The 22,539-nt window shown below is 36.6% G+C and overlaps 5 protein-coding genes across 7 annotated transcripts; 2 read left to right on the top strand and 3 right to left on the bottom strand.

The window, feature by feature from the left end:
- Window positions 1-343: 343 nt before the first annotated feature.
- On the bottom strand, window positions 344-3,895 carry LOC131776501 (uncharacterized). Its single transcript, XM_059092697.2, has 4 exons — window positions 3,787-3,895; window positions 3,654-3,699; window positions 2,002-2,169; window positions 344-1,543 (listed from the first exon to the last, which is right to left on the bottom strand). Exons 1-4 carry the CDS (start codon window positions 3,832-3,834, stop codon window positions 1,197-1,199), a joined length of 609 nt encoding a protein of 202 aa, XP_058948680.1. The 5' UTR covers window positions 3,835-3,895; the 3' UTR covers window positions 344-1,196.
- A 661-nt stretch (window positions 3,896-4,556) lies between these two features.
- LOC131776500 (testican-2) lies at window positions 4,557-8,954 on the bottom strand. Its single transcript, XM_059092696.2, has 6 exons — window positions 8,759-8,954; window positions 7,645-7,726; window positions 6,726-6,899; window positions 6,140-6,349; window positions 5,568-5,777; window positions 4,557-4,943 (listed from the first exon to the last, which is right to left on the bottom strand). The coding sequence occupies exons 1-6, from the start codon at window positions 8,819-8,821 to the stop codon at window positions 4,909-4,911; spliced, it is 774 nt and encodes a 257-aa protein (XP_058948679.1). The 5' UTR covers window positions 8,822-8,954; the 3' UTR covers window positions 4,557-4,908.
- Window positions 8,955-9,827: 873 nt separating this feature from the next.
- On the top strand, window positions 9,828-14,158 carry LOC131776572 (uncharacterized). Of its 2 annotated transcripts, none has more exons than XM_059092779.2 (5): window positions 9,828-10,434; window positions 10,827-11,315; window positions 11,427-11,546; window positions 11,702-11,824; window positions 12,729-14,158. In XM_059092779.2, exons 1-5 carry the CDS (start codon window positions 9,940-9,942, stop codon window positions 12,945-12,947), a joined length of 1,446 nt encoding a protein of 481 aa, XP_058948762.2. In that variant the 5' UTR covers window positions 9,828-9,939; the 3' UTR covers window positions 12,948-14,158. The 2 variants fall into 2 exon arrangements, with proteins under 2 accessions (XP_058948762.2, XP_058948761.2); XM_059092778.2 differs by having other exon boundaries at window positions 11,424-11,546.
- A 143-nt stretch (window positions 14,159-14,301) lies between these two features.
- Window positions 14,302-18,247, bottom strand: LOC131776487 (alpha-(1,3)-fucosyltransferase 10-like). Of its 2 annotated transcripts, none has more exons than XM_059092672.2 (3): window positions 17,999-18,247; window positions 17,107-17,358; window positions 14,302-16,758 (listed from the first exon to the last, which is right to left on the bottom strand). In XM_059092672.2, exons 1-3 carry the CDS (start codon window positions 18,237-18,239, stop codon window positions 15,788-15,790), a joined length of 1,464 nt encoding a protein of 487 aa, XP_058948655.2. In that variant the 5' UTR covers window positions 18,240-18,247; the 3' UTR covers window positions 14,302-15,787. The 2 variants fall into 2 exon arrangements, with proteins under 2 accessions (XP_058948655.2, XP_058948656.2); XM_059092673.2 differs by having other exon boundaries at window positions 17,107-17,355.
- A 160-nt stretch (window positions 18,248-18,407) lies between these two features.
- On the top strand, window positions 18,408-22,474 carry LOC131776498 (mortality factor 4-like protein 1). Its single transcript, XM_059092693.2, has 2 exons — window positions 18,408-18,694; window positions 21,477-22,474. Exons 1-2 carry the CDS (start codon window positions 18,465-18,467, stop codon window positions 22,144-22,146), a joined length of 900 nt encoding a protein of 299 aa, XP_058948676.1. The 5' UTR covers window positions 18,408-18,464; the 3' UTR covers window positions 22,147-22,474.
- The last annotated feature ends 65 nt before the right edge of the window (window positions 22,475-22,539 follow it).

The raw sequence follows: 22,539 nt of genomic DNA, 5'->3' as shown, positions 1-22,539 counted from the left end.
GTACACACAGAGGGAGGGGTGGTGCTGAGGAGGAGACACTATCATTAACCCTCTACACCTAAACATCAGTATGCACGTTCTCCATACAGTTGTTTACACATTTGCTAAGGTGCTGACAAGGAGAATTTGTTTAACAATCAGGAGCTTCTTTAGTTGGTGATCATTTCCTTTATTCTTATGATCCCAAATGAATGATTCTGCAGTAGTCAGGAGAAGCTAGACTCTGGTCACTTTTATGCTGTATGGGGTTAATGAGCTGCATGGCAATGCTCTTTCCAAAGGCATGTCATTTCCAGGCTGGAGGTATACAAAGGAAAGAAGATTCCATGACATGGGGTGTTGATAGGAATAAGGAAAACTTTAATTAAATTGAGAGGGTAACTGTATGGGGGCACTGCAAGGAAAAGCAGTTTTAACACAATTTTTTAGCAACTCAGTGATGTCAATACTACATACTTTACTGATGTGACATTGAGTAGAAGGTAAATTAAAGGATTACTTAAATACCATGGACAATGTGTGTCCAGTAGAACTTTAGTTTGCTGTTGTTGTTGTTTTCTGTACTGGTAAAATCTGAAAATGTTAGGGATGGGAAATCCGAGGGAATAGATCTCGACAAATATTTGTTACAGTCCTCTAATGAGCTTTGGTGTTTCCCATCAGCATCATTGCTCACCAATGGCGTAGCAATTCACACTTAGCATATTCAAGTTTACAGCAGCTGCATGTTACAAACGCAGGTGAACAAGTGACTCTTACTAACAATTGTGTTATATAAACTAAACATTTATTATTCTTTGCTAGAATTCATTCATACATATGAAGTTGTTACATCATTAACATTCAGGATAAATATGTCCAGATAAATATCTTAAATAATACAAAGAAATACTATTCATTACTAGTCTTGTTCCTTAGTCATAACAACATTGCACTAAGGAAGGAGTTTAACTTTAATGTCCCTGTGTAACACAGAGGACGGGTATATGACATAAAAAAATCTAAATTGCAACTTGGCTCAATCTGTCATTTAGTATAACAATTCATTAAAAACAGAAAAAAAGAATATTTCTATGAAAAAGTCCAAATTTTAACATTCTAGAAAAGTACATGTGTCATTACAATGTGGCACAAATGATTAATATAATGAAATGAATACAACTTTTTGTTAAGGAGCCATTCCAACACAAGTGTCCTTAATGATGTTTATGACAGAGATTAAAGCCACATGTACTAGCAAAATCCAATTTAATCTTCTTTCCTGACTTATCCACACATGTCCACTTGCTGTGATGTATATGTAAAGAGCACTTCAGTGGTAAAGAGTAACCAGCTTTCTTACAGGCCAGAATGTGCTTCACATCAAATGGAGATTGCTGAACAGGTGTACCTTGGGATGGTCGACAGAGCCCTCTATAAAACAGCCTTGCTTTGAAACAGTTTATTTTCAGTGGAATTGAGCCTTCTAATGCTTCTCTGCAGGGTTCTTCGTCATATTCTTCATCTACTGGTTCTTCAGCAGAGGTCTTTAATTTATGGCCTCCTAAAAGAAAAAAAATATACTAAATAAATTACCAATGGCACTGAACAATTACATTTGAGAACTTAATTAACCCTTAAACTCTCATGAGTGACTCAGGCAGAATTTCTCCTTACAATATCAATACAAAATCAAGACAGCAAGTGATGAGAACCAAGAAAAGTATCAATTAGGGGATTATTAGTTGATCCAATACCAAATTCTCAGAAGTAAAATCAGAAGAATTGCATAGCAGGCAGTAAAGAGAATTACTAAAAAGATCTTGGGAGTTAAAGGGTGGAAGAATACAGTATTTGAGATGATTCATTAAGCATCTGAGAATGTGGAAATAATTCAGCTAAAGCCTTTTTTCAGACTTGTGGAATATGCTCTTGTTACTTTAAACTGTTTCCTTGCAACTAAATTTCTTAATGAAACCTCTGAAACAGTATATTGTTGCACTGCTCACTCACTAGACTAACCTTTACGTAGGCATGTCCGTTCACATTCATCTTTAGACCTGAAATTGTTTTTGTTTCCCTGACATCCTCCATAAATGAATTTTGTGCAGTTTTTCCATGCACTATTGTAGTACCATCTTGGAAAAATAGCCATACACCTACCAGGTTTTCTTTCCTGGTTGCAGATATCTGTAGAGATGAATGCCTGTTAGGACTATTCAGGGGACAGTATTTTAGAGGTTTATAACGTCACCTCTCTCTAGACATTTGACAATGGCATTCTCTGTTAGGAAAGAAGGGAAACTACACAATACAGGGCCACTTTTGAAGGAACACATATATACAGTGACTCTCTTCAGTGGCTAATTTTGCTCATCAGTGGATAAAAAACAAAGAATGATGAATACATGTGTTAAGTCATACAGAAGTTTAATGTTTTATGACTTGTTTGGCTCAGCAGTGGATGAAATAATGAGGAATAATCTAGGGTCTATATATTTAGTGGCTAATGTTTGGCTCCTTTGGCCAGGTAGTGGATGAAAGAATTAGATTAATCCTTAAGCATGTTAGTCCAAGATTTATATATTCAGTGGCTCATTTGGCTCATTAGTGAATGAGGGAACACGCGTGTGAACTCTTACAACAATGTATTAAGTGGCTCCTTTGGCTCAGCAGTGGAAGAGCAAGCTAGCTAAATGAGTTGTCTTATTTAATGGATGGTTAAAAGTAGCCCTGTTTTCTGTAATTTGGCCAGCAAAGCTGGTTTCCCTCATCTATGGCATATTTGCCACAGTTTTATTGGATATTGAAAGTTTTCGATGCTGCATCACTTAATTAAGGACCGCATTAATTAATTTATTCCAGGGTAGTGTTAATTTCCAAGAATCGCTTTCTACTTCCCTGACAACAATTTATGCACATTTTTTATGAATATGATGTCAAACAGAAAAATGGTCATGGTCTCCCTTCAGCTGGGATTGAATCCGCATTGACTGGCTTGTAATATGAACAAGAAAGACAGAGAGGATTTCATAGTTGTACCATACATATATGTTCTCTTCTAATCACAATACAATCAGAAACGTTCAATTAATTTTATTCGATGGGCGACAATCGATTGATAACGATAGTTATCACAGCTTTTGTAAAATGCCCTATAATATTCCCTGCTGGCTAGTTGTGACAGTTAAAAACACAGTTGCAAAGTTGGCTAGTCAACACGGCATATGAAAGAAGGTACGATGATAAATTTGTAAGCAAACCAAATTCTACGAATGAATCAGCCAACTTTCAATATTGTAGCGTCTTTTGTCATGTGCTATATTTAGAAATTGACATTTTATCCTTCCCCTGTCTCACTCTTTGTCAATCTAAGCTACGACATTTCAACCGATTTTTGACAACCTACAACATTCATAAAATTTATATTCTACTTGAGAACTTCAGCACAGATGTTTTGTGAGACGCAGAAGGCAAACGGAAGAAACCAACTGCTTGAAGCGCGCCTTGACAACAACAACCAACAAACAACAACCAATCAACTTTCGCATTTCAGACTACACCACACTTACGAAAGAACTTTAAAAAGCGCTAGCGAAGACAAATTTTGTCTTCTGTGTCATATAAGCTGTGCTGAAGCTTTCAATTATGACTTGCATGAAAGTAATCGATACCTGAAGAACTTTCATCGAAATCTTCCCGGCTCTTCACGCCAATAACCTAGTAGGAAAGACGTGGAGAGAATCAGCAGTTATGAAAAACATGAAACAAATATTTCCAGCACGAAAAATATGCAATTGAACTTACAAGAAGCGCAAGAAAAAGGCAAGGCAAAGCAATGCGATTAACCGCCATACCGTCGTCGGTTCGCTAGAGCCCGAGGACTCTTCTCTATAAATAGAAGCTGCAAAAAAGTCGTGACGTCATGCTGGGCCACAATTCCAAACCGGAAATTCCACGTGAAAATAACTGGGAATTTTAGGGTGCGCCCATTTAGCACATTCGGAAATTTTACCCATGCCATTCCTATGTTTAACCTACATTTACGCAATAATGGGTGGTTCTACGTGGCCGTGACCGCTAACTGAATTTCCAAACACGTTCAAGAAAGTTGTAGTGAACTGAAGATTTTGGAAACATCATCCATTATGGCAGAAGTTTCTCATGCTAGTTTCTTGAAGGGGGAGGGGGGATGACACAGAAGTGAAGGAGAACTCAGCTGATAACCAAGGGGCATCTTATTAAAAGTTTTCTGGAACATCTCCAACTCCAATTATCATTATCTTTTTCAAGGAAGAAAAGTCGTTTATCATCGTTCTAAGGAGGTTGATATAAATTAAGTACAGAGCCACACATGATCGATCAAACCCTGGACCTTCAGATTTCTACGACAATGCTTTGCAACTGAGCTGCAGTGATCTAGATGGTGGGCTCTAGGCAACTATTAGATTCATTGTGTCACAAGCAATACCCTTCTAAACGAATAAGGGTTTTAGCTTGTCAAACACCTCCTTGCAATGTACATAAAATTTGGGAAAAGAACTACTGAGAGTGTCAAAAGACTACACAAAATTCCCTTTCCAGAGACAGTCTGTTAATTTTATTAAGAAGTGAAAAATACTCTCAACAAACCCATAGTGCATGCTGCACTAAACCAACCCCACTACTTAACACTTTGCCTTTCTTTACAATGATTTAATACAAAATTAGTTAAGAAAAATATATCAAAATTATTTTCGGTTACATTTATCTTCTATCTCAATTCAAATATTCTGAGCAAACAAAGGTAAAATTTTAAGGTTATAACATTTCACAGTTTGCTGCAGTAACTTAAACTGGTGTCTATACAATCAATGCTAAAACATTAAAAGACCAAGAATACTCAGCACGATAGAATCTAAGGTGACTGATTCATAAGTGGCTTCTCCTCTATTCTTCTCTCTTAGTCGGTTCTGTGTTGTCCACTGAAAAAGATAAAAATATTATTCACTATAAACAAATTCTTACAATTTCCTGATTGAATGATGTTGAATAATTCACATTTTGTATGTGAAAATGTCAACGGATTTCCTCGTGTGTATGTGATTCCTTTTCTGGCAATTTTAAAAGATAAAAAAAAACCTATAGTGTTGAGATAGTGATGTGGGATTTCATAGTTGAAGAATCCCATCCCTGATATCTGTTTGATGAGTTGGCAAAAATCAGTACACCTAAAAAACTTTCCCTGCTGAGCTAAAATCGAATTAACATGTTTTTGGCTCTAGACAACATAATTCAAACTGAAAGAATTGTAAGTTCATGTCCTTTGGAATGTTGGCGTAAAAAATAACAGAGATATTTTTCTTAAGTGCAAATTATTGCAAACTTAGTAGACTATACAAGGCAATTTACTGTGCTCTTACTTGGTGAAAACTGGATAAATTTGAAACAATAAACAAAAAAATTTCCTGTAGCATTAAGGAGATGATTTATCAGCACATTCCCCTGTGTTACTAACTGCTCATAGCTGAGTGCTTCATGACCATATGGAAAAAGAAAATTACGAAACCTCCAACCATACAACTAGACACACATCTCAGAATACCCACCACAATCTGAAAGGCCTTCAATTTTGCTGCCATGTCGGTCCACACACCAACATTCCTTTATTCCCTGACGGTCTGCAGCTCTGCATTGACGAGGCAAATAAAAGCCATCTTCGTCACAAGAGGGAGTGTAAACACCAGGCAGGACATGTGCTTCTCCTCTGATGAGAAGAGCTGGTAGGTGTTTACGCAGCCTGTGCAAGCAGGGTGGTTCTACAAAACAATGTAGACTGATTTGAACATTTGAACATTTGATGCATGAAACAGTAAGTGCAATCAAGAATGACTTGTCTTTAGTTATTTTCTTGACTTTCTTCTGATGCTTCAGCATTAAATAGTTTGTTTTTTCAAATTTATAATTTTTTTTACCTGTAATTTGTTCTAGACTTGTTACTGCACCTGGCCACAACTAATAATAATCAACTTATAATGAATCCAAATTATTATTTTCAAAACATAGCAGTACGCACAAAATAATTCCCATCTGGCATATAAATATGCTTAGAGTTATTTTCTGGTACCCATACTTCTACTCCCTTTTATTTATTAAAAATCTAGAGAAAATCTCCATTTACCAACAGATATGAAACAACTGCAAAACTCAGCTTCAGTAAAGGTCTCCTTCTCATTGGCACAATTCTTGAAGAACTTTTTTATGCAAGGCTCTGTTGCAATGTCGTAAATGACTTCCAGTTCAGACTCATCCAACACACCATCATGGTTTTTATCCAACACAAGACGGAACACAGAACTAATTGGCTCTCGGATGACACTTTGATCAGAGCCTTAACATATTGAAAAAGACACATATATTCAATCACAAAATTAGGAATAGTTTATCCGCATTTCCAATGGAAAAATAGGGGGTGACATCACAAACATTTGGAGGCAATCCCTCAACAGAAACAAAGACAGCTGTAGCTAAAAGAATTTGAACGATAATAAAATTTAAAGGCAAGCACAGTTGAATACCAGAAAAAAGTTTTCTTCTCTTTTTGGTTTAAAAGATTTCCTATCAACAGGGCAACTTAATTCTCATGCTACCTTACCCACTAGAAAAACAATGCATGAAGACAATCCACTAAATTATACAAACACAGAAGAGAAATCACAGTGGAAATATAAAATGACCAGATCTAAGTTCATTATCTGATTGCACACCTGATGGAAAAGGCATCTTTGCTTCCCTCAGTTTCAAGTGTGGAATTGCCTCTCCAGGCCTTTGTGATTCAAAATCCCCATTCTTCTTCTGCTCCTCCCTGATGTGCATTGCACGCAAGACATGGAACCAATCCAACAGACGGTCTGGCAAAGCTGTGCAGTTTTCTGTGTCAGCTGAAGAACATATATGAAAAGACAGTTATCATCATGATAAGCTGGGTAATTAAGTGTTCCTTATCAAGATAGAAATCACAGTTTCAAAATAACAATACAAAAATTAAAACCTTTAACTACCAAGATCTGAATGTTAAGTCTTTCCTGTAACTGTTACATATTTTCTTTTAAAAAAGTTACGAGAATTTAGTGTTAGATCAAGATGGCAACTTGTGCCTGATAAGGTTGAGTATTCTCATGACCTATTTGCCAGATAATGTTTAGATATTAAAGGGAGAAGGTATGTGTTGATCACTTTTGGGAGTTAAAGGATCAAACCATCTCTTACACAGGCCGCCCAATCGTGGAAATGAAGGGTTTATTTTTTATTTTTTCTCTAATATAGTGGACTTTACTTAAGCAGTTGCCACAAAGATCACTTTCATATTCCTTTTTTTGTTTGCAGGTCACATCTATGATTTTCATATATTCACAGTCATTCATTTTCATTGTTAGTGATGTTTTTTAGTACTATGCTGATGTGTTTAAGGCTAGACAGGATCCACATCTAATCCTACTAAAAACAAAATGGGTACTTCTATTTACTGTTCTCTCTCATCCACTCTTGGAAAAAATGCATCCTTTTGTTTCCTATTTTTTTCAGAGATATATCACTTTGGTAATTACCAAATGCCCATTTCATCCATAGATTAATTCTTACATTTTCCCCTTGAGCTAGTCAATGTCAGTCTTTTAAAAAACTTACGGGCCGTTGGCAAGCGTTCCTGTAGAACAGCCTTCTTGATCTGATTCCAATGAGCCCACTTTTTCAGTTCTTGAATCCTGTCCTGTTGTCCAAAATTTATGAATAACTATCAAATATGGTAACATTGTTTTTACAGTGCAAAGTTCAGGTCTGAAAAGTGGTAAGAAATTGTCCAAGAAATTGATGAAACATACCATGGTTCTCTTCCATTACCCATAATTCCTCATAGATAAAAATTGATGCATCAACCATAAATGCAACCATAGGTAACCACATGGTGAATTTCATTGATTCTCACTAGTGTTTTTTACCAATTTCCAGACCTCAATTTAATCCAACAGAAACCCTGTATTGCCACAGTATCTTGAGAAAAACACAGAGCCTGGGTTGACTATGGTCGTACAATCGAACATCGCGCATTCACAAGTAAAATAATCGACCCTTGACTCCCTCTGTTATTTGTCTTGTTCCTCGTAAACAAAGACACATTGTTTGAAACATTGACACTTTTTGGAACATCCCCAAATAACTTATTTAACCTAAGAGCAACATGAAAACGGTTTTGGCCAAATGTGGCTTTAAAAATTCGGGAAGGCAAAGTTATTCCACCGATGGAAGCCCTGGAATTCGGAGAGAAAGGATCACCTCCGCAAAAAACAATTGAAATAATATCACATCTCGACACAGGACAGCAGACTAAAAACGTCGCTGTCTGCAAAATTGATTAGTATTCTTTCAAAAAATATATTTCCATTATCGATCGCTTTCAAATGAACTGCAAGTCTGAAAACTACAATATAATTCACTTGGAGAAAATCTTGATCTGTCATAAGCGGAGGCATCGAAGGTATTAGGGACGCCTTTACGACCGATGTCAAAATTGCCACGTTGAGGACAATTTCGATTGTCATGAGGTTTTACTTGCTTCTTCTTTACTTTACTCACTAGTGCGACGTGAGCCAACCATCCGCTATGTTCAAATAAAATTTGAAACTTTGAGATCTTTTCGAGAAGTTAGCGATATAAGGATGAATATGAATGCTTGATGCTTACTAAAGGAGATAATAACAGAGTCTTTGAGGATCACAAGCAACTGCACGACATAGAATCTCACCTTTTTTGCCTCTACTACGAAGAGGACGAAGATCACAAGAGCCACAGTCCACAACAACTTCATGTTCGTTAGAAAAAAACCTTCAATGCAAGAGCTAAGAAAAGGGAAGCCGCAAAATCGTCAGAAATCCAGAGGAAACTCTTGACGATATCTTACCAGCAACGTCTGCTACTTGGTTGTTGTGTCAGTGTCCGAAATGTGACACTACCGAATGATTCCAAGTCCAGTGACTTGATTGGTTCGCAAATAAGGGGATTTTTTTCCCACATAGGCGGCACCGGAACTTTGGATTGTCTCCTCAATTCTGCGGTGTAAGGTGTGGAATCTGCGTTCAAAGAATTTTTCACGAATACCAAATTTTGATCCATTAGAGCTTCTGCATTTCCGAAAACGAATGCGTAATGAAAGAGGACAAGGGCTGAAACAGTTCTCGTGATAAAATTGCGGAAAGCAGTAGCGAGAGAAATTATTTGGAATAGTGAATTTTTAAGTTATGCCGGATGCCTCTTCCGGACCCTCAGTCATAAGAGAAGGTAAGAGCTCGTCAGGGACCCCCACCGTATTTCGTTACCCCGTTTTTACGTTTGTTTCGGGATAGTCCAAACCATTGCCCGTGAAGGTGTGTTAATCATCAGCGGTGAAGTTATTTAAGATTTCGACAACAACAGTAGTAACAACAGCAACAAATTAAAAGATAATCATTTTGCCACAATATATATAACATACTTTTATATAAGATCTATCTATGTAGTACTTGACTAAATAAAGCAATAGCCTATTTCGAGGACTAGTGAGGTTCAGCCTGGAGTCCTAAACAAATTAACAGGTACGGTCAGAAAACCTTTTGTTCTCTGCTGCTTCTTGAGAATTCAACTTACGTCTTTGAAAAATAAATTAGTAAATAAGAAATGAAATAAATAAAAACAACAATCAGAGAAAATAAAATAAAAAATAAAGAATTTAAAAATAAGAAAAAAAGAAAGAATATGAAGTCTGATATCCCCCACCCCCTCCACAGTAGGCAAAACGTGCACCACCCGCTCCCGCAACATATAGCCCAGCGGTTTCCTTCCAAAAGGAACATGGCGTCTTTAAAGTGACACTGGTGTCTGTCGTAAATTACCATTTCCGATGTGAGTTTTCTCGTGTTTTAGAGGTTTTTTGGCTGAATCTTCCCTGCCATGTGCCGCAATTGTGCTTTACCTGAATGGGGGGAGCCTATAAAAGTTCCTGTTGGAGAACTTCCGCAGTTTTTCGCCAAGCAAATCAGCTGGAACTTTGAGAGGCTAAACTACGGTGGAGGTGCTATTATGGAAACTGTTTCTGGCCGGCCAGAGCGTCCTTCAGTAACCGGACGGCTTGGCTGTAGATTGAGGGAAGGCATACAGCCTCCGACTAGAGGGAAACGTACTGAAAGATACCTTCTTGTGAGCGAATGTTTGTATTGTCCCGGCAAAAGGTATGGATGCACTCCTAGGGCCAACTGTACGGGGAAGCGTCGGAATTGCTACGCGATGTGCAAAGTTACAGTGTATGCCGATGTGCCTGATGTTGCTGAAGTTTCTTTCTCGGGTAGCCACGGAAGTGGGAATGTCACAGATCCTTCTTTACACAGATCTCCACATGACCCTAAAAGAAGACGGCTTGCCGAAGACGATTCCATCGATCAAACACAGGTAAAGTCACTAGGATATTTTAATCAAGGCGGACAAGGCTGATGAATTGATGTACATTTATGCTTCAGTCATTTTAATCTCCCCACCCCCTCCCCTCTTTAGTTGGCTCCTGTGTCAAATAATTGGTGCATTCCTTCTCAATTCTTATGCATAAAATGCATCATGGGAATGAGAAGCAAGTTTATAAAATGTAATTAGCCCTTGGTTGGGTAAAAATTCCTTCATGGTGATTGGCTGAGATGAGAAAGCTGAAAAGGAATGTTATTCTGAGACAAGGAGGTATTTGTCAGATGTGGAGTTATAACATTGAAAAAAAGAACTAGCATTTCTATGATGTGCTATTTTCCTTCTAATAGTAGTTTTATTTTATCCTTATTCTTTGTGTGCCTCAGAGATGGAAAGAAAGTGATCGGCCAACAATGGTAGAGTCTCTCAGTTCTGATGGACCTAACCTCAACCATCCAAGTACAAATGTGGTAACAGTTGATGTTGGGCAAAATGTTATATTGACAGGAAGTAATGTAGATGTGGTGAACCCCCATAACAATTCAAGTTCACCAGAAATTGTGCTTTGGACCTCATCAGCTGGAGAACACCCCGGTAGTCATCAAACTAGTGCCAGTTGGGCAAATAGTAATGGTTCCTCAAGTAGTGGACAAAGCACACCCAGTACGCCACTTAATACACCATTATCTGTACCAGGATTAACTCTTCAATCTCCTACACATACTAATGCCAGAGGGGCTCCACCCAAGGCGCCTGGATTAAATTCACAATCGATTAGAGTCTGTCCAGGGCCAAAGAGCAGTATAGGACAGCCCCTGTCTCCATCATGGAGAACAGAGGCAAAGTTTTCAGCATCAAAGATGCGTGTAAATCAAGTAAGTAAAGATTGGAGCAATAAAAACATTTATTTTGCATTTTAATGATAATTTGAGAGATCAGATGGTGGTTAAGATCTTATTCAACTGCAAATTTTCTGTTCACAGCAGCACCATGACACGAATCAAGAAATCCTTACATTAAAGCAACACATTCTCATACTTCAGCAAGAACATTTAAGCAAAATCTCTCGCATAGCTGAACTGGAAGCTGAGCTTCAAAGCATTAAGGTTAACAGATCTTCATTTATATCTTTCTTGTGGTATTTTTCTGTTGTTTGATCAATAAAAAGTATTTATGGTAACTTGTTGTGAATATCTTTTTTTTGGTGTAGTCTAACAATGTTGTTATCAGTAAACTGAAATCTGCAATTGTTTTTTCTTAGGAAAATGAACTTTCCAGACTAGAGGTCCAATTGCAAAGATTGGAGAAGGAAAACCTGAAAAAAGATGTTAGGATTCTCCAGCTTGAGAAACAATTGCAAGCAGCTGTATTCTCTAGAGCAAAAGTGAGAAGATTCATGTTCAAATTAGCACATGGTGTTGATGAAAAAAATAATACTTGTTGCTAATGAACATTGTTTAACTTATTTTGTTGGTGTGTGATACCAATTTTCAAAAGGGGAAACATATTGTAAGTTCTTTAGTGGTAATGGAAGATATTGTAGCTGGGTGCAGAACTAAGTTTAAGGTTCAAGCCTTGACTGTGTTTATTGTGATGTGTTCTTGGAATAGACACTTGACCCTTTGAATCCAAAGAGTCACTAACATTTAATTTATCCATATAATATTGTCCTTGAATCACACATTAAGGTTACGAGAATTAAGGAAATGATCACCGACTAAAGAAATTCCTGACAAATTCTCCTTGTCAGCTCTTTAGGAAATGTTTGTAAAACAGTATGGAGAATATTGATACTTGACTGTGAATATATGAAAATCATATATGTGGGCTGCAGATAAAGACGTGAATATGAAAGCAATCTTTGCAGTAATGAACACTACTTGAGCAGCAGCAAAAATAAGGCCTGAAAAAAAATCAGGCCTGTACAGGATTTGAACCCATGACCTCTGCAATACCTGTGCAGTGTTCTACCAACTGTCCTAGCCAATTGGGAGCTGGGACCAGCTCCCACTTGGCTTGCTAGCTCATATTCAAATACAGATACTGCTATCAGGATGAAAAGGATTACCTCTCACAGAGTCTCTCTACATTGTGGAATATTTATGGCTGGCGACAAAGTTTTGTTAGAAAACTCTTCCCATTGTGAAATAGTAGCAAATCTACTTTCCTCTCTGCCACAGAAACTGGGATACATTCCTCTAAATTACGCTTCCAGTGTTGCTGCTGTAAAGAGGATTTTGAGGGATGATTGATTCTGAGGCATCTTCTATCCTTTTTCTTGTTCATAGATGCCGTCAAGCTCAGTGGCAGTCCCTGTGCAGCATCAGTCAGTTTCAGATGGTGTCCCTTCACGTGTGCATGTCGGTAAATCCAATGATACCACAACATCTCATGTGGTGGGTGAGAAAGATGATGATGAAGTGGAGGGAAAAAAAGATCAGGAAGAGAAAGAAATGGACAAGGAAGATGATATTGGAGATGACGATGCACATAGTGTAGAAGTATAGACTTATGTTATTTAGTGTAAATAAACAAAACACAGTTACTAGTTTGATACAGCTGTGCAGTTTATAGAACCATGAGATGCATTTATCATACTCTGTTTTTATGTTACCAAAATGTAGTATTAGCTTTCACACATCAATACTTTAGATTGTGAACAGTTCCTCTCAATTTTGCACAAATGCTGCATACATTGCATGTAGAATTGTATATGGAACCACCCCAATCTTAGACTATATGACATTAGAATTATGGGAAGGGGGGGCAGGTCAAACAACTACTGGTGTGGGAGCTCAGGGTAAGGAATAGACTAGAGATGATGTCCCCCTCACACTTACCCAGTTTTGTGCTATTGGTGTAGACAGTCTTCTATCGCATTGTATTTTTATATGTTTCATACAGTGTACATTGCTCTTTCAAAAGAGAAATTAACAACATTCATTTTAAACATAAATTTTTTAGGATGTTAATGTTTTTTTTTTGTTTGCTTATATTTATTTAACAAGTATTTTGCATAGCAGGACATTCCTGAAAATAAATAGCTGACAAGGTGTTACATTTAAACTTAAGGCTTATGCTGGATGTACTTGAAACCTGAAGGCATTTCAAATTCAAATTTGAGAGCTATTACTGTGTATTACTGCTATTATATGTTTGGACTGTAGAAGAATTGAATTTGGTTAAAAACTTTGATCAGAAGGAGAGGATGAAAAGAATATATTGTCTCATACATGTGGCAGCATGAGAGCAGCCTTCAAGAAACAAAATAGCTTTCTATTTTGTTTCACTATACACATAGGAAACTTTGTCAATTGATCTTTCCATCCTTAAATTTTTAAATTAATAATTATACAATGCCATCTCTTCAAAAATTGGAGAGCATTATACCAACAACATACAAATTTCTGTTCTGGGCATGGTGTTGGATTTTAAAATTTTTTCTAGCATTTGTCAAAAGCGAAGAAAAGTAACTTTTCATTTGCTAGCAATTTGCACTAATTCAAAATAATGTTTTAGCTCAATATTTTTCAAAAATGTTGGATATATACCCCACCACTTTGCAGCATGACAAATATCAAACACTAATTACCTCCACTTTGGTGAATGATTGTTAATTATTGCAAGTTAATTTGACACTGTCTTAATTGTAACAGGCTGAACTGACCTCCACCTTAAAAAAAAGGTAAAAATGGAAAAAACAAAAACAAAAACAAAAGGTTACTGTGTAAATTAAATATGTTTATACTCTATATGTACTTACCCATCAGTTTTAACAAAGCTACGTTTAGTACTAATTGTTTATTTCTCAGCTATAATGGTTACTGTTACTTTTGGGCTATTCAGGGAGTGCTCTAGTCTTAGTCAGTTAGAGAATTGCAAATAAATTATTATGAGATATCTAATAGTTAAGTTTTAACCAAATTGTTATTGATGATTTTATTTTGACTGTATTTTTGAAATTGTTTTTACCTATAGTGTACATGTATGCTAAGGTTTGCATAAAAACCTGTCACATTTAACACAAAAAAAAAACCCACTGAGAAGTCCTGTGCTAGTGCAAATCAACTTATTTTTTCAGAATTCAAACTTGTTTTGAGTTTTATAGGCCAGGATATTTTACATCTCCATTGCCAGGAATTTGACTGGTACTCTCTAACTTTCAATGTACTGAGTAAGTCATGTAGGCAAACAAACTGCAAATCGAGTGATGTAGTGAATACATCAAAGAGGCAGTGGAGGGGTGAAGCAGTACCACTTTCCATTTACAATCCACAACCAAATAATGGACTTGTTGTCATTGGTGGAGATTTAAGCTGTATGGGTACTAGTGAATGTATTAGCATAAATCATATTCTTGCATTAGCATGCATACCAAAATTATGTAAAACAAGAAAAGATTTTGATTCTACCAAAGTTTCAACCAAAAAAAAAGACCACATAAGGATACATAATTTCTTGTGCTAGCTGATGGAATAATTTTGTGGGAATGACATGTAATTACTCTAAGCAGTCTGTATAGATATTGTAGAAACAAATATAGTTTTCAGAGTACAGCACATTGTCACATTCAATAGTGTAGAATGATTTAGTGCTAAGGGTGAAAAAATGTCACTTTTAAAAAATTCCAATCTTGGGAAATGTGAAGATGGGGGTTGTAAGGGGGTTCTGCTGTCAATGTGAAATCTAGAGATGTTTGCCTCATGGACCATCTGATTCACCTGTACCCCATTCCTTTTAAACCTTTTAAACCTTTCACTCCCAAAATCTCTTAAGAAATTCTCCTTACTATCTGCCATACAATTCATATCACAATGGCTCAGAGAATTTGGTACTGGATCATCTGATAAACCTCTTCTTCTTATCACTTTTCCACTTGATATTGGATTGATATTGTAATGATATCGTAATGAGAAGTACTCATTTACATGAAGCTGAGAGATTGAGCACACTACAGGAGATATGAGAAATTTGTTCTTCATCCAGAAGATTCCAGTAAAACTGGGGGAGTTGGCATATATCACATTTTGACTTACTTTCCATTGTATTTTATCTTATACCTTGGACTAGAAGTCACTTTTGAAGGCAAAGGTTGTGAAACAAGAAATGTCTTTTTTAACTGGAACTGTAACAGTTGTTTTCTATTGTTGTCCAAGAACATGACCTTTGGCAGACTCAAACATTTCCTATGTTAACCAAGAGGTATGCAAAATGGCTGTGTGAATCACATTTCAAAGAAGCATTTTAACTCCTTGGTTTGCCCATTACCTTCACTACAGTAAAGGGTAATTTTGTGCTAAACACTCCTCTGATTGATAGGGATGTCTATGATTATGCTATAAAAAGTTTAAAAGTACCAGTTAGATTTAACATGGTGGTTCAGTTTCTGTGAATCTCTCACACTTTGATCATACTCCTGCCACCAAAGATCTCTCTGACCATCACTATCATGGTTAGATGAATGAGCAAAATTGTACTTTTCTGGTCTTGGGCAGCCATAATGTTCTTGAGAGGCAAAATACTTATTTTCCACTTGACCTGCTGCTTTGCGCTTTAAATTTTCATGAATTCTATCACAAACAAAACACTCAAATCCTGTAACATAGTTCTGTTCCTCATAGGATGTCCCCCATGGTCGGTTTTTCATGAACGATAATAGTCTCTCATTAGTAATTCCTTGATCTTTAAATTCTAAGTACTTGGCATATTCTTTATCATTTTTATCCAGCTTTTTAATGAAATTAGCCAGATCCTTTGGACTTTTGAAATCATCCACATTTATAATAGTGTGATTATTTGGCATCCAGTCCTGGATGCTTGGTGATCCTTTATAAATTGGCACAGACCCTAAGACAAGAGGTCTCCAGAGTTTTTCAGTTACGTAGTCTTCACAAATTGCATTCTCAAAGGCCAATGTAAACTTATACTTTGCAATAATATCATGGAAACCATCATCATCCATGGTTAAAGGACTCTTAAATGCTTCTGGAAGATCTTTATTGTGCAAGCAGGCCCCATAGGAGTCTATTTTTATAAATTTCATTAGCTCTGTCACAAATTCATCTCTGTCAGAGGGTGGATTACATCCGCTCTGGACATACACAACTGATGCAAGATCATAAGTGCTCTTCTCATGGATGTCAAACCTTGGCTTCTTCAATAATTCAGGTATAGATGACAGCATTTGAGTGATTAATGGGTAATCTGATGATCTCCGAAATGTAGCAGTGTGGTTAAAAAGTTCAATGGTAGTATCATGGTGGAGAAGGGGGTTGTTTTTTGGGGATTCTTCATGGAACAGGCCCCATTCATGGTGTCCTGATAATCAGAAAGATATATGAGTTAGACTGTGTAGAAACACCAGTTTTTCCAGGCAGGCCATACTCTTATTTTATTTTTCAGTTTTTGTCACAATGTGCAGGTTATGCAAGGCAGGGCATGCAAAAAAAATTTGTGGCTGTTGTTAGTCCATAATCATGTCACCTTCATTCTCATTACCTAACAAAGTCTGAAACCACTGATTGCCTCTAAGGGTAAAAGCATTTAAAGAAAGGTAACTGATCCCTTAAAACTGTATGTATTGCATGCACTTTAGAACTACAGATCATATATATGACTAAATTTCCTGACAAATAGTGGTAAGTAATAGCGAAAAAAAGGTCTTACCAAGCCTTGGCAATGGAAGGTCTGTTGGAGTGAAATATGTACCATAGAACAGAAAAGCCTGGGTTCTTGGATGTGTTTTAAATTTGCGTGCCTCTGTGAAATAGCACTCCCCAAGTTTACATCTCTTGATATCATTTCCATGTGTAAAAGAGGTCCACCAGATAATTATGGGCAATTTGTACTTGGCTGCATATGCTGCAGGCTTGCGCAGGTTTTTCAAGGTGTGGTCAATGCTATCATAGTAAACTTCTTCTGAAAGATAATGCAAGTGAAATAAACAAGACAAACTGCATTGGATTAAATAAGGTAAAATAACTAGTTACTGTTACAGTCTGACTTCCATGGTACTGAACCAGCCTAGTTAATTAATGCACCTGACAGGTATGCATTCTGGACTTTCTCTGAAGCAGATCAATTTGGCTGGCTCAGTTTTCAGGAACTCCCCTCATTACCAGGTACTATGTGAAAGGTGGGATCTGTTCATCAAGATCTCCATAATAGGGGGAAATATTCCATATGGACAATTGAGCTTAATAACCAGAATTAACTAGAAAAGTAGCTCCTTGTTAATTTTGGGAACTTGGCTGAAATTCCTAGACTGATATTCAATCGAGCTGAAATGCCAGGAAATTCCGCATTTATTCATCCGAAATTCTGAATGGACATCAGTTTCCCCAATTCCCACCACCGCCATCCTTTCCTCTTTCAAAAGAAACAAACAATAATTTAGCATGTTATCAGGGTTCATCGTTCCGTCATGCAGGACTGAGCAAAAATCGTGCATACAATGAGGCCGGAAGTGCTGACGCTGACGGTAGTCCCACTACGTATAAGTATTTGAAAATCATCGTTGGACGAAACATGAGATTTGTACAGTCTGCGATATGCCCACCTTCAGAATATCGTTCATTCCAATTTTCATCCACCTCTAGAAAATTGAATATTTTATCTTCCGTTTCCTTGATTCCAACAGCGTCCACACTCCATGATTGGATCACCTCTCCACCTTCATCAAAGAAGGTTTCATCATCATCGAAGCTCAAAAAAATATTAGTGGATAGCAGAAGTATCGTAAGCGCCAAACACAAGACAACAAATTTTCGGTAGGAAATCCAGGATCCGCTCACCGCCATTCGCTAGTTGCGACAGGAAGTGCGAAGTGAACGGCGGGAAAATAAATGAAAGAAATTAAACTCATTTTGATTGGTCATTTTTAGACAAATCATAATAAATTGGACCAATCACACATCATGATATAATGGTTTTTGACTATTGTACCACGTTTTTTAAGAGATCGTGAACTCGCTTTCGAAGCCTGTGGTAACTTTTCGTGCGAGTCAGCAAATTACACTTTAGAAATGCCTCCTAAATTGAAATTTGGCGAAGGAGAACGTATTCTATGCTACCACGGTCCTTTGATATACGAAGCAAAGTGTATGAAAGGGCAGATGAAGGATAAAGTGACAAGATATCTCATTCATTACAATGGTTGGAACAAAAATTGGGACGAGTGGGTACCGGAAAATCGGGTGCTCAAATTTAACGAGGCTAATCTTCAAAAACAGAGGGAGCTCAGAGAACAAAACTTGTAAGTCTTTTTGCAGTCTCCGAAGAACTTTAATCGTATCTTCGCGAAAAAAACCGATAACCTGTGTTCGAAGTTCGTAGATCAGTCTCATCAGTCTCCGGTTCTGCTAACCACGTGCGCTGTAGTTGATTCAAGAAACCTTTCTCTTTCTTTTTCACAGATGTGCGGCTTAATTGAAATGTATACGTGGCTTTTGTTAATTGTGCTTCTCTTAAGTCTAAAGTGAAATTCACCAATTATTCATTTTCGTGATGGAGTTAAGAATTTTTTTTGTTTTTATTTTTAGCAAATTACAAACACAACCTTATGATTGAGCTAGCTTGAGTTTATATTTGCTAGCAGCAAAACTAGCTCATAGACAGAAATAGTACAAATTTGGATATATCGTGTCCATGGAATTGGCTGTAACAGGATAAATTCTACTGTCGTCAACTTTCATAAGTAAATATTTATCAAGGGATCGGAGTTAGTTGGATCAATACAATGCTTTAAAAGCTGTGCTGTCTTGGAAAACTAAGATAATGCAAGACCAGAACGATGCAAAACAATAAGTTTTACTAAGCCTCATTCATTGTGTCTAATCCCAATAATATTATTTTGATTATTCCAAATCACTTTGAGGGGTTTTTCTCAGTAGTTATTTAATTGTCAAAGCAAGGTACATGCAATTCAACAGTGGAAGTCTGTTGCATAAGATGTGATTGTAAACTTGATGGGAGGAATTATTTTCAAAAGTGGTGCATGAAGTTAATGGAATTGGAAAGGAACCAGGAGATATGTTGTCTTCCCTGTAGATGCAATTTTATGGTTTATTGCATGGTATCAATCCCACCTTTCCTCACCAATCAAACAAAACAGTACTGTAGTTATTGTTTGAATACAATACACAAAACAAAGGCATTGCTGACAATATTGGATGCAGAACCAAGAAGAGTCAGGGAAAGCTTAAATAATTCTTGCCAAGTAATATCTTTTTTTTCCACATTGCTATTAATGATGAACATTTTATCCAAATGATATTGTCTTTGGAAATGTCTGGAGAGAAGCGCATGTCAGCATCAAATTTTCAATATGAAGATAACACACCGTTTGAGGGGTTCTACAGTAATTTGTCGATATTTTGTAATCATGAGAGTGTTTTTGAAAGAGAAATGTAGAACAACCCTAACCAAATGTTAAATGTGATTTAATATGAAAGTTCTTGTTTGTCTGTTTTTGTTATTATTGTGGTAAAATCTCTATGAAGAACTGTGAATGGGATTAAAGTTAATTGGCACAGCTTTGAAAAAAGCCATTAGTAACTCAATTCTCAGTGACTGCTTGTAGAATTTTACTTGTACCATCATGGTTGTAATGGCTTTGTCTCTTGCCTGGTGAGGTGATGAAAATAGCCATAGCTATGTGCCCTTGTATGGAAACAAAACAAGCCCTTTTGGGTTTGGGTTTTGGTTATTGGCTGGGATTTTTCAACAAAATATTTACTGTGGCTGTCTCAAAATATCCAATATCAACTAAGTGAAGTATTTGAATTCACACCTGTAAAATGTTGGGATAAACTGACAAATGAATGGCTGGTAAACCTGTACAGACTGAATTTTTATTTTATATCTTATTTCAAAAAACTGTGACTGCATAATTTTTTCTCCAAGCACTTAGGTTCCATTATTGAGGTAAATTGAAACCTCTTTGCATTGCATATTAGGTTTTAACCTTTCTGTTTCCAGAACATTCGTTAAAAAATATTGTGAAGTTGTGCTCAGACTCAGAAACAATTGGTTGTACAAATATCTGTTATTCAAAGATGAAAGTTTATCACTGGTCCTTTGATTTAAATTATTTTATTTGGAAAAAGTTAAAATCAGTAGTAGCTTTGCCAAGTAACCAAAAAGTCAAGACATATATGCTCATGAAAGAGAGTTGTTTGCAAATTTTACACAGCAGTTGAATACGGGCTGTGAGAGAAGAACAGTGTAGAGCAAAGTTGTAAAGGGCCTCACATGGTAATCAAGCAAAAATCATTTTCATTCTACCCACAGAGTACACACAGTTATTGCGCTACCTATTTCACTTCAAAGAAAAAAATTTGAACAATTTAGTGGTGAATGACAGTTTTTATTTCTACAGATTTTTATTGAAATATTGCTGTGCACTGTATGACTGATTTTGTTCAGAGATACTTATCAAGAACATTCCAGGCTGTGACCATTTTGGTTGCTGTGGCAAGTTGTAGAAATTTTTAGTGGTGAAATTTTCACACATGGTTATCAGACCAGTGACTTGTATCTAGTGGTTGTGCAGAAAGCTGTAACATTTTTTGTCACTTATTGTTTAGGGTCCTAAGTTAAAGGGTTCTTTTTTCAAGCATTTTGTTAGTTAAAGAACAAATGATGAAAGTGTTACTCATCAGCTTAGGTTTGTTCATATATCACCTCTGTCTTGAGTATTGCCTTCAGCATTGGGCAGTATCCAAGACATAGGGCACAAATTTTCCTGATATAGACCTCCTGGCTGGTGAATAACATACATTAATTAATACTCTGACACTGCCTTTTTCATCTGTATTTTGTTTCATTTTTTCCCTCAAAAGAGAAATTGACTTTGAGCAAACATTTTAAGTTTTTTTGGGTGGCTAGATGATGGCATCTAAAAGTGTTGAACTTTGAGCTCTAATGTGAATGTGAAAATTCACATTTGTCTTCAATTTATTTCTTTTATTTTAACTTCTATCATAATGAAGTTTTAAGTTAAGACTCTGACTTAGAAAACTGTTTTCTTTTGGCAGAAAAAGCAAGAAATCAAGAAAGAGAACAGATAAACAAGGAGGGGACAGTGAGAAACCTTTGAAACGCGAGTCAGTTGTAGATGCCCCTGGGCCAGCACGGAAAAAGAGATCAAGGATAGTTAATCCAATAGAAAGTGATGAAAACTACATATCACGTGTTGATGTAAAAATAACTATTCCAGATGATCTCAAACAATGGCTCATAGATGACTGGGATCTTGTTACTCGGCAAAAACAGCTTGTCCCTATTCCAAGGAAAAAGAATATTAAAGAAATTTTGGATGAATACATAAAATCACGAACTGCTAATCCTGATGAAGGGTTCAAGCCAGGAGTTGTTCAAGAGGTTGCAGATGGTATTCAGGAGTATTTTAATGTTATGCTTGGAACACAGTTGCTCTATAAGTTTGAAAGGACTCAGTATGGCGATATTCTTGCTGAACACACAAATCTTCCCATGTCTCATTTATATGGTGCAGAACACTTGCTTAGACTTTTCGTGAAGTTAGGGAATGCCTTGTCTTTTTCCAACTTGGATGAAAAAAGTGTTCAATTTGTGGTTACGCACATTCAAGACTTCCTAGACTATCTGTCAAAGAAAGCAGATAGTTTGTTTACCACAGACTATGAGACTGCCACACCAGAGTACCATCGCAGGGCAGCAACGTGAAGTATTTAAAGACAGCAATGTGAATTATTTTATGACTAATGACATAAATTTTCAAATTCCATGCACTCTTTCATGTAAACTGCAACAGAATGTGGTAAATTAAACTTTTCAGAAGGAAACATTTCTCAAGTTTTGAATGCAGTGCTTTGTTTTCATGAATTATACAGACTTTGTTTTAAAGTGTGTTAGTTTTGGACTAACAGTTAATCTACATAGGAAAGTTTTATCTCTTCACTAGGCCTCCAAACATGGTTATGAAAATTATCTCTCTATGATCCCATATTTTGTATTTACTAAGTAGTGTATTAAACATGCTTTGTGTCTATAGTTTACTTATGCATTGATAAATGTTTGAAGCTTCAACATCCCCTCCACCCTTGCCTTTAGTAACCT

This window comes from Pocillopora verrucosa, chromosome 14 (assembly GCF_036669915.1).
Source record: "Pocillopora verrucosa isolate sample1 chromosome 14, ASM3666991v2, whole genome shotgun sequence".
NCBI lineage: Eukaryota > Metazoa > Cnidaria > Anthozoa > Scleractinia > Pocilloporidae > Pocillopora > Pocillopora verrucosa.
This window is presented reverse-complemented; position numbering and strand designations above follow the sequence as displayed.

What these genes read in the sequence shown, in the direction of transcription:
- LOC131776498 (XM_059092693.2), top strand. Translation starts at nt 18,465, where the DNA reads ATGCCTCCTAAATTGAAATTTGGCGAAGGAGAACGTATTCTATGCTAC. An exon ending in GAGCTCAGAGAACAAAACTT is followed by an intron (nt 18,695 to 21,476) that starts GTAAGTCTTTTT and finishes TTCTTTTGGCAG; the next exon opens with AAAAAGCAAGAAATCAAGAA.
- LOC131776500 (XM_059092696.2), bottom strand. Translation starts at nt 8,821, where the DNA reads ATGAAGTTGTTGTGGACTGTGGCTCTTGTGATCTTCGTCCTCTTCGTA. An exon ending in AAAGATGCCTTTTCCATCAG is followed by an intron (nt 6,350 to 6,725) that starts GTGTGCAATCAG and finishes CAATATGTTAAG; the next exon opens with GCTCTGATCAAAGTGTCATC. An exon ending in TGAAGGCCTTTCAGATTGTG is followed by an intron (nt 4,944 to 5,567) that starts GTGGGTATTCTG and finishes TATCTTTTTCAG; the next exon opens with TGGACAACACAGAACCGACT.
- LOC131776487 (XM_059092672.2), bottom strand. Translation starts at nt 18,239, where the DNA reads ATGGCGGTGAGCGGATCCTGGATTTCCTACCGAAAATTTGTTGTCTTG. An exon ending in GAATGAACGATATTCTGAAG is followed by an intron (nt 17,359 to 17,998) that starts GTGGGCATATCG and finishes ATTATCTTTCAG; the next exon opens with AAGAAGTTTACTATGATAGC. An exon ending in CCTTCCATTGCCAAGGCTTG is followed by an intron (nt 16,759 to 17,106) that starts GTAAGACCTTTT and finishes TCTGATTATCAG; the next exon opens with GACACCATGAATGGGGCCTG.
- LOC131776572 (XM_059092778.2), top strand. Translation starts at nt 9,940, where the DNA reads ATGTGCCGCAATTGTGCTTTACCTGAATGGGGGGAGCCTATAAAAGTT. An exon ending in ATTCCATCGATCAAACACAG is followed by an intron (nt 10,435 to 10,826) that starts GTAAAGTCACTA and finishes TGTGTGCCTCAG; the next exon opens with AGATGGAAAGAAAGTGATCG. An exon ending in CTGTATTCTCTAGAGCAAAA is followed by an intron (nt 11,825 to 12,728) that starts GTGAGAAGATTC and finishes TCTTGTTCATAG; the next exon opens with ATGCCGTCAAGCTCAGTGGC.
- LOC131776501 (XM_059092697.2), bottom strand. Translation starts at nt 3,834, where the DNA reads ATGGCGGTTAATCGCATTGCTTTGCCTTGCCTTTTTCTTGCGCTTCTT. An exon ending in GCCTTTTTCTTGCGCTTCTT is followed by an intron (nt 3,700 to 3,786) that starts GTAAGTTCAATT and finishes CTTTCCTACTAG; the next exon opens with GTTATTGGCGTGAAGAGCCG. An exon ending in ACGGACATGCCTACGTAAAG is followed by an intron (nt 1,544 to 2,001) that starts GTTAGTCTAGTG and finishes TTTTTCTTTTAG; the next exon opens with GAGGCCATAAATTAAAGACC.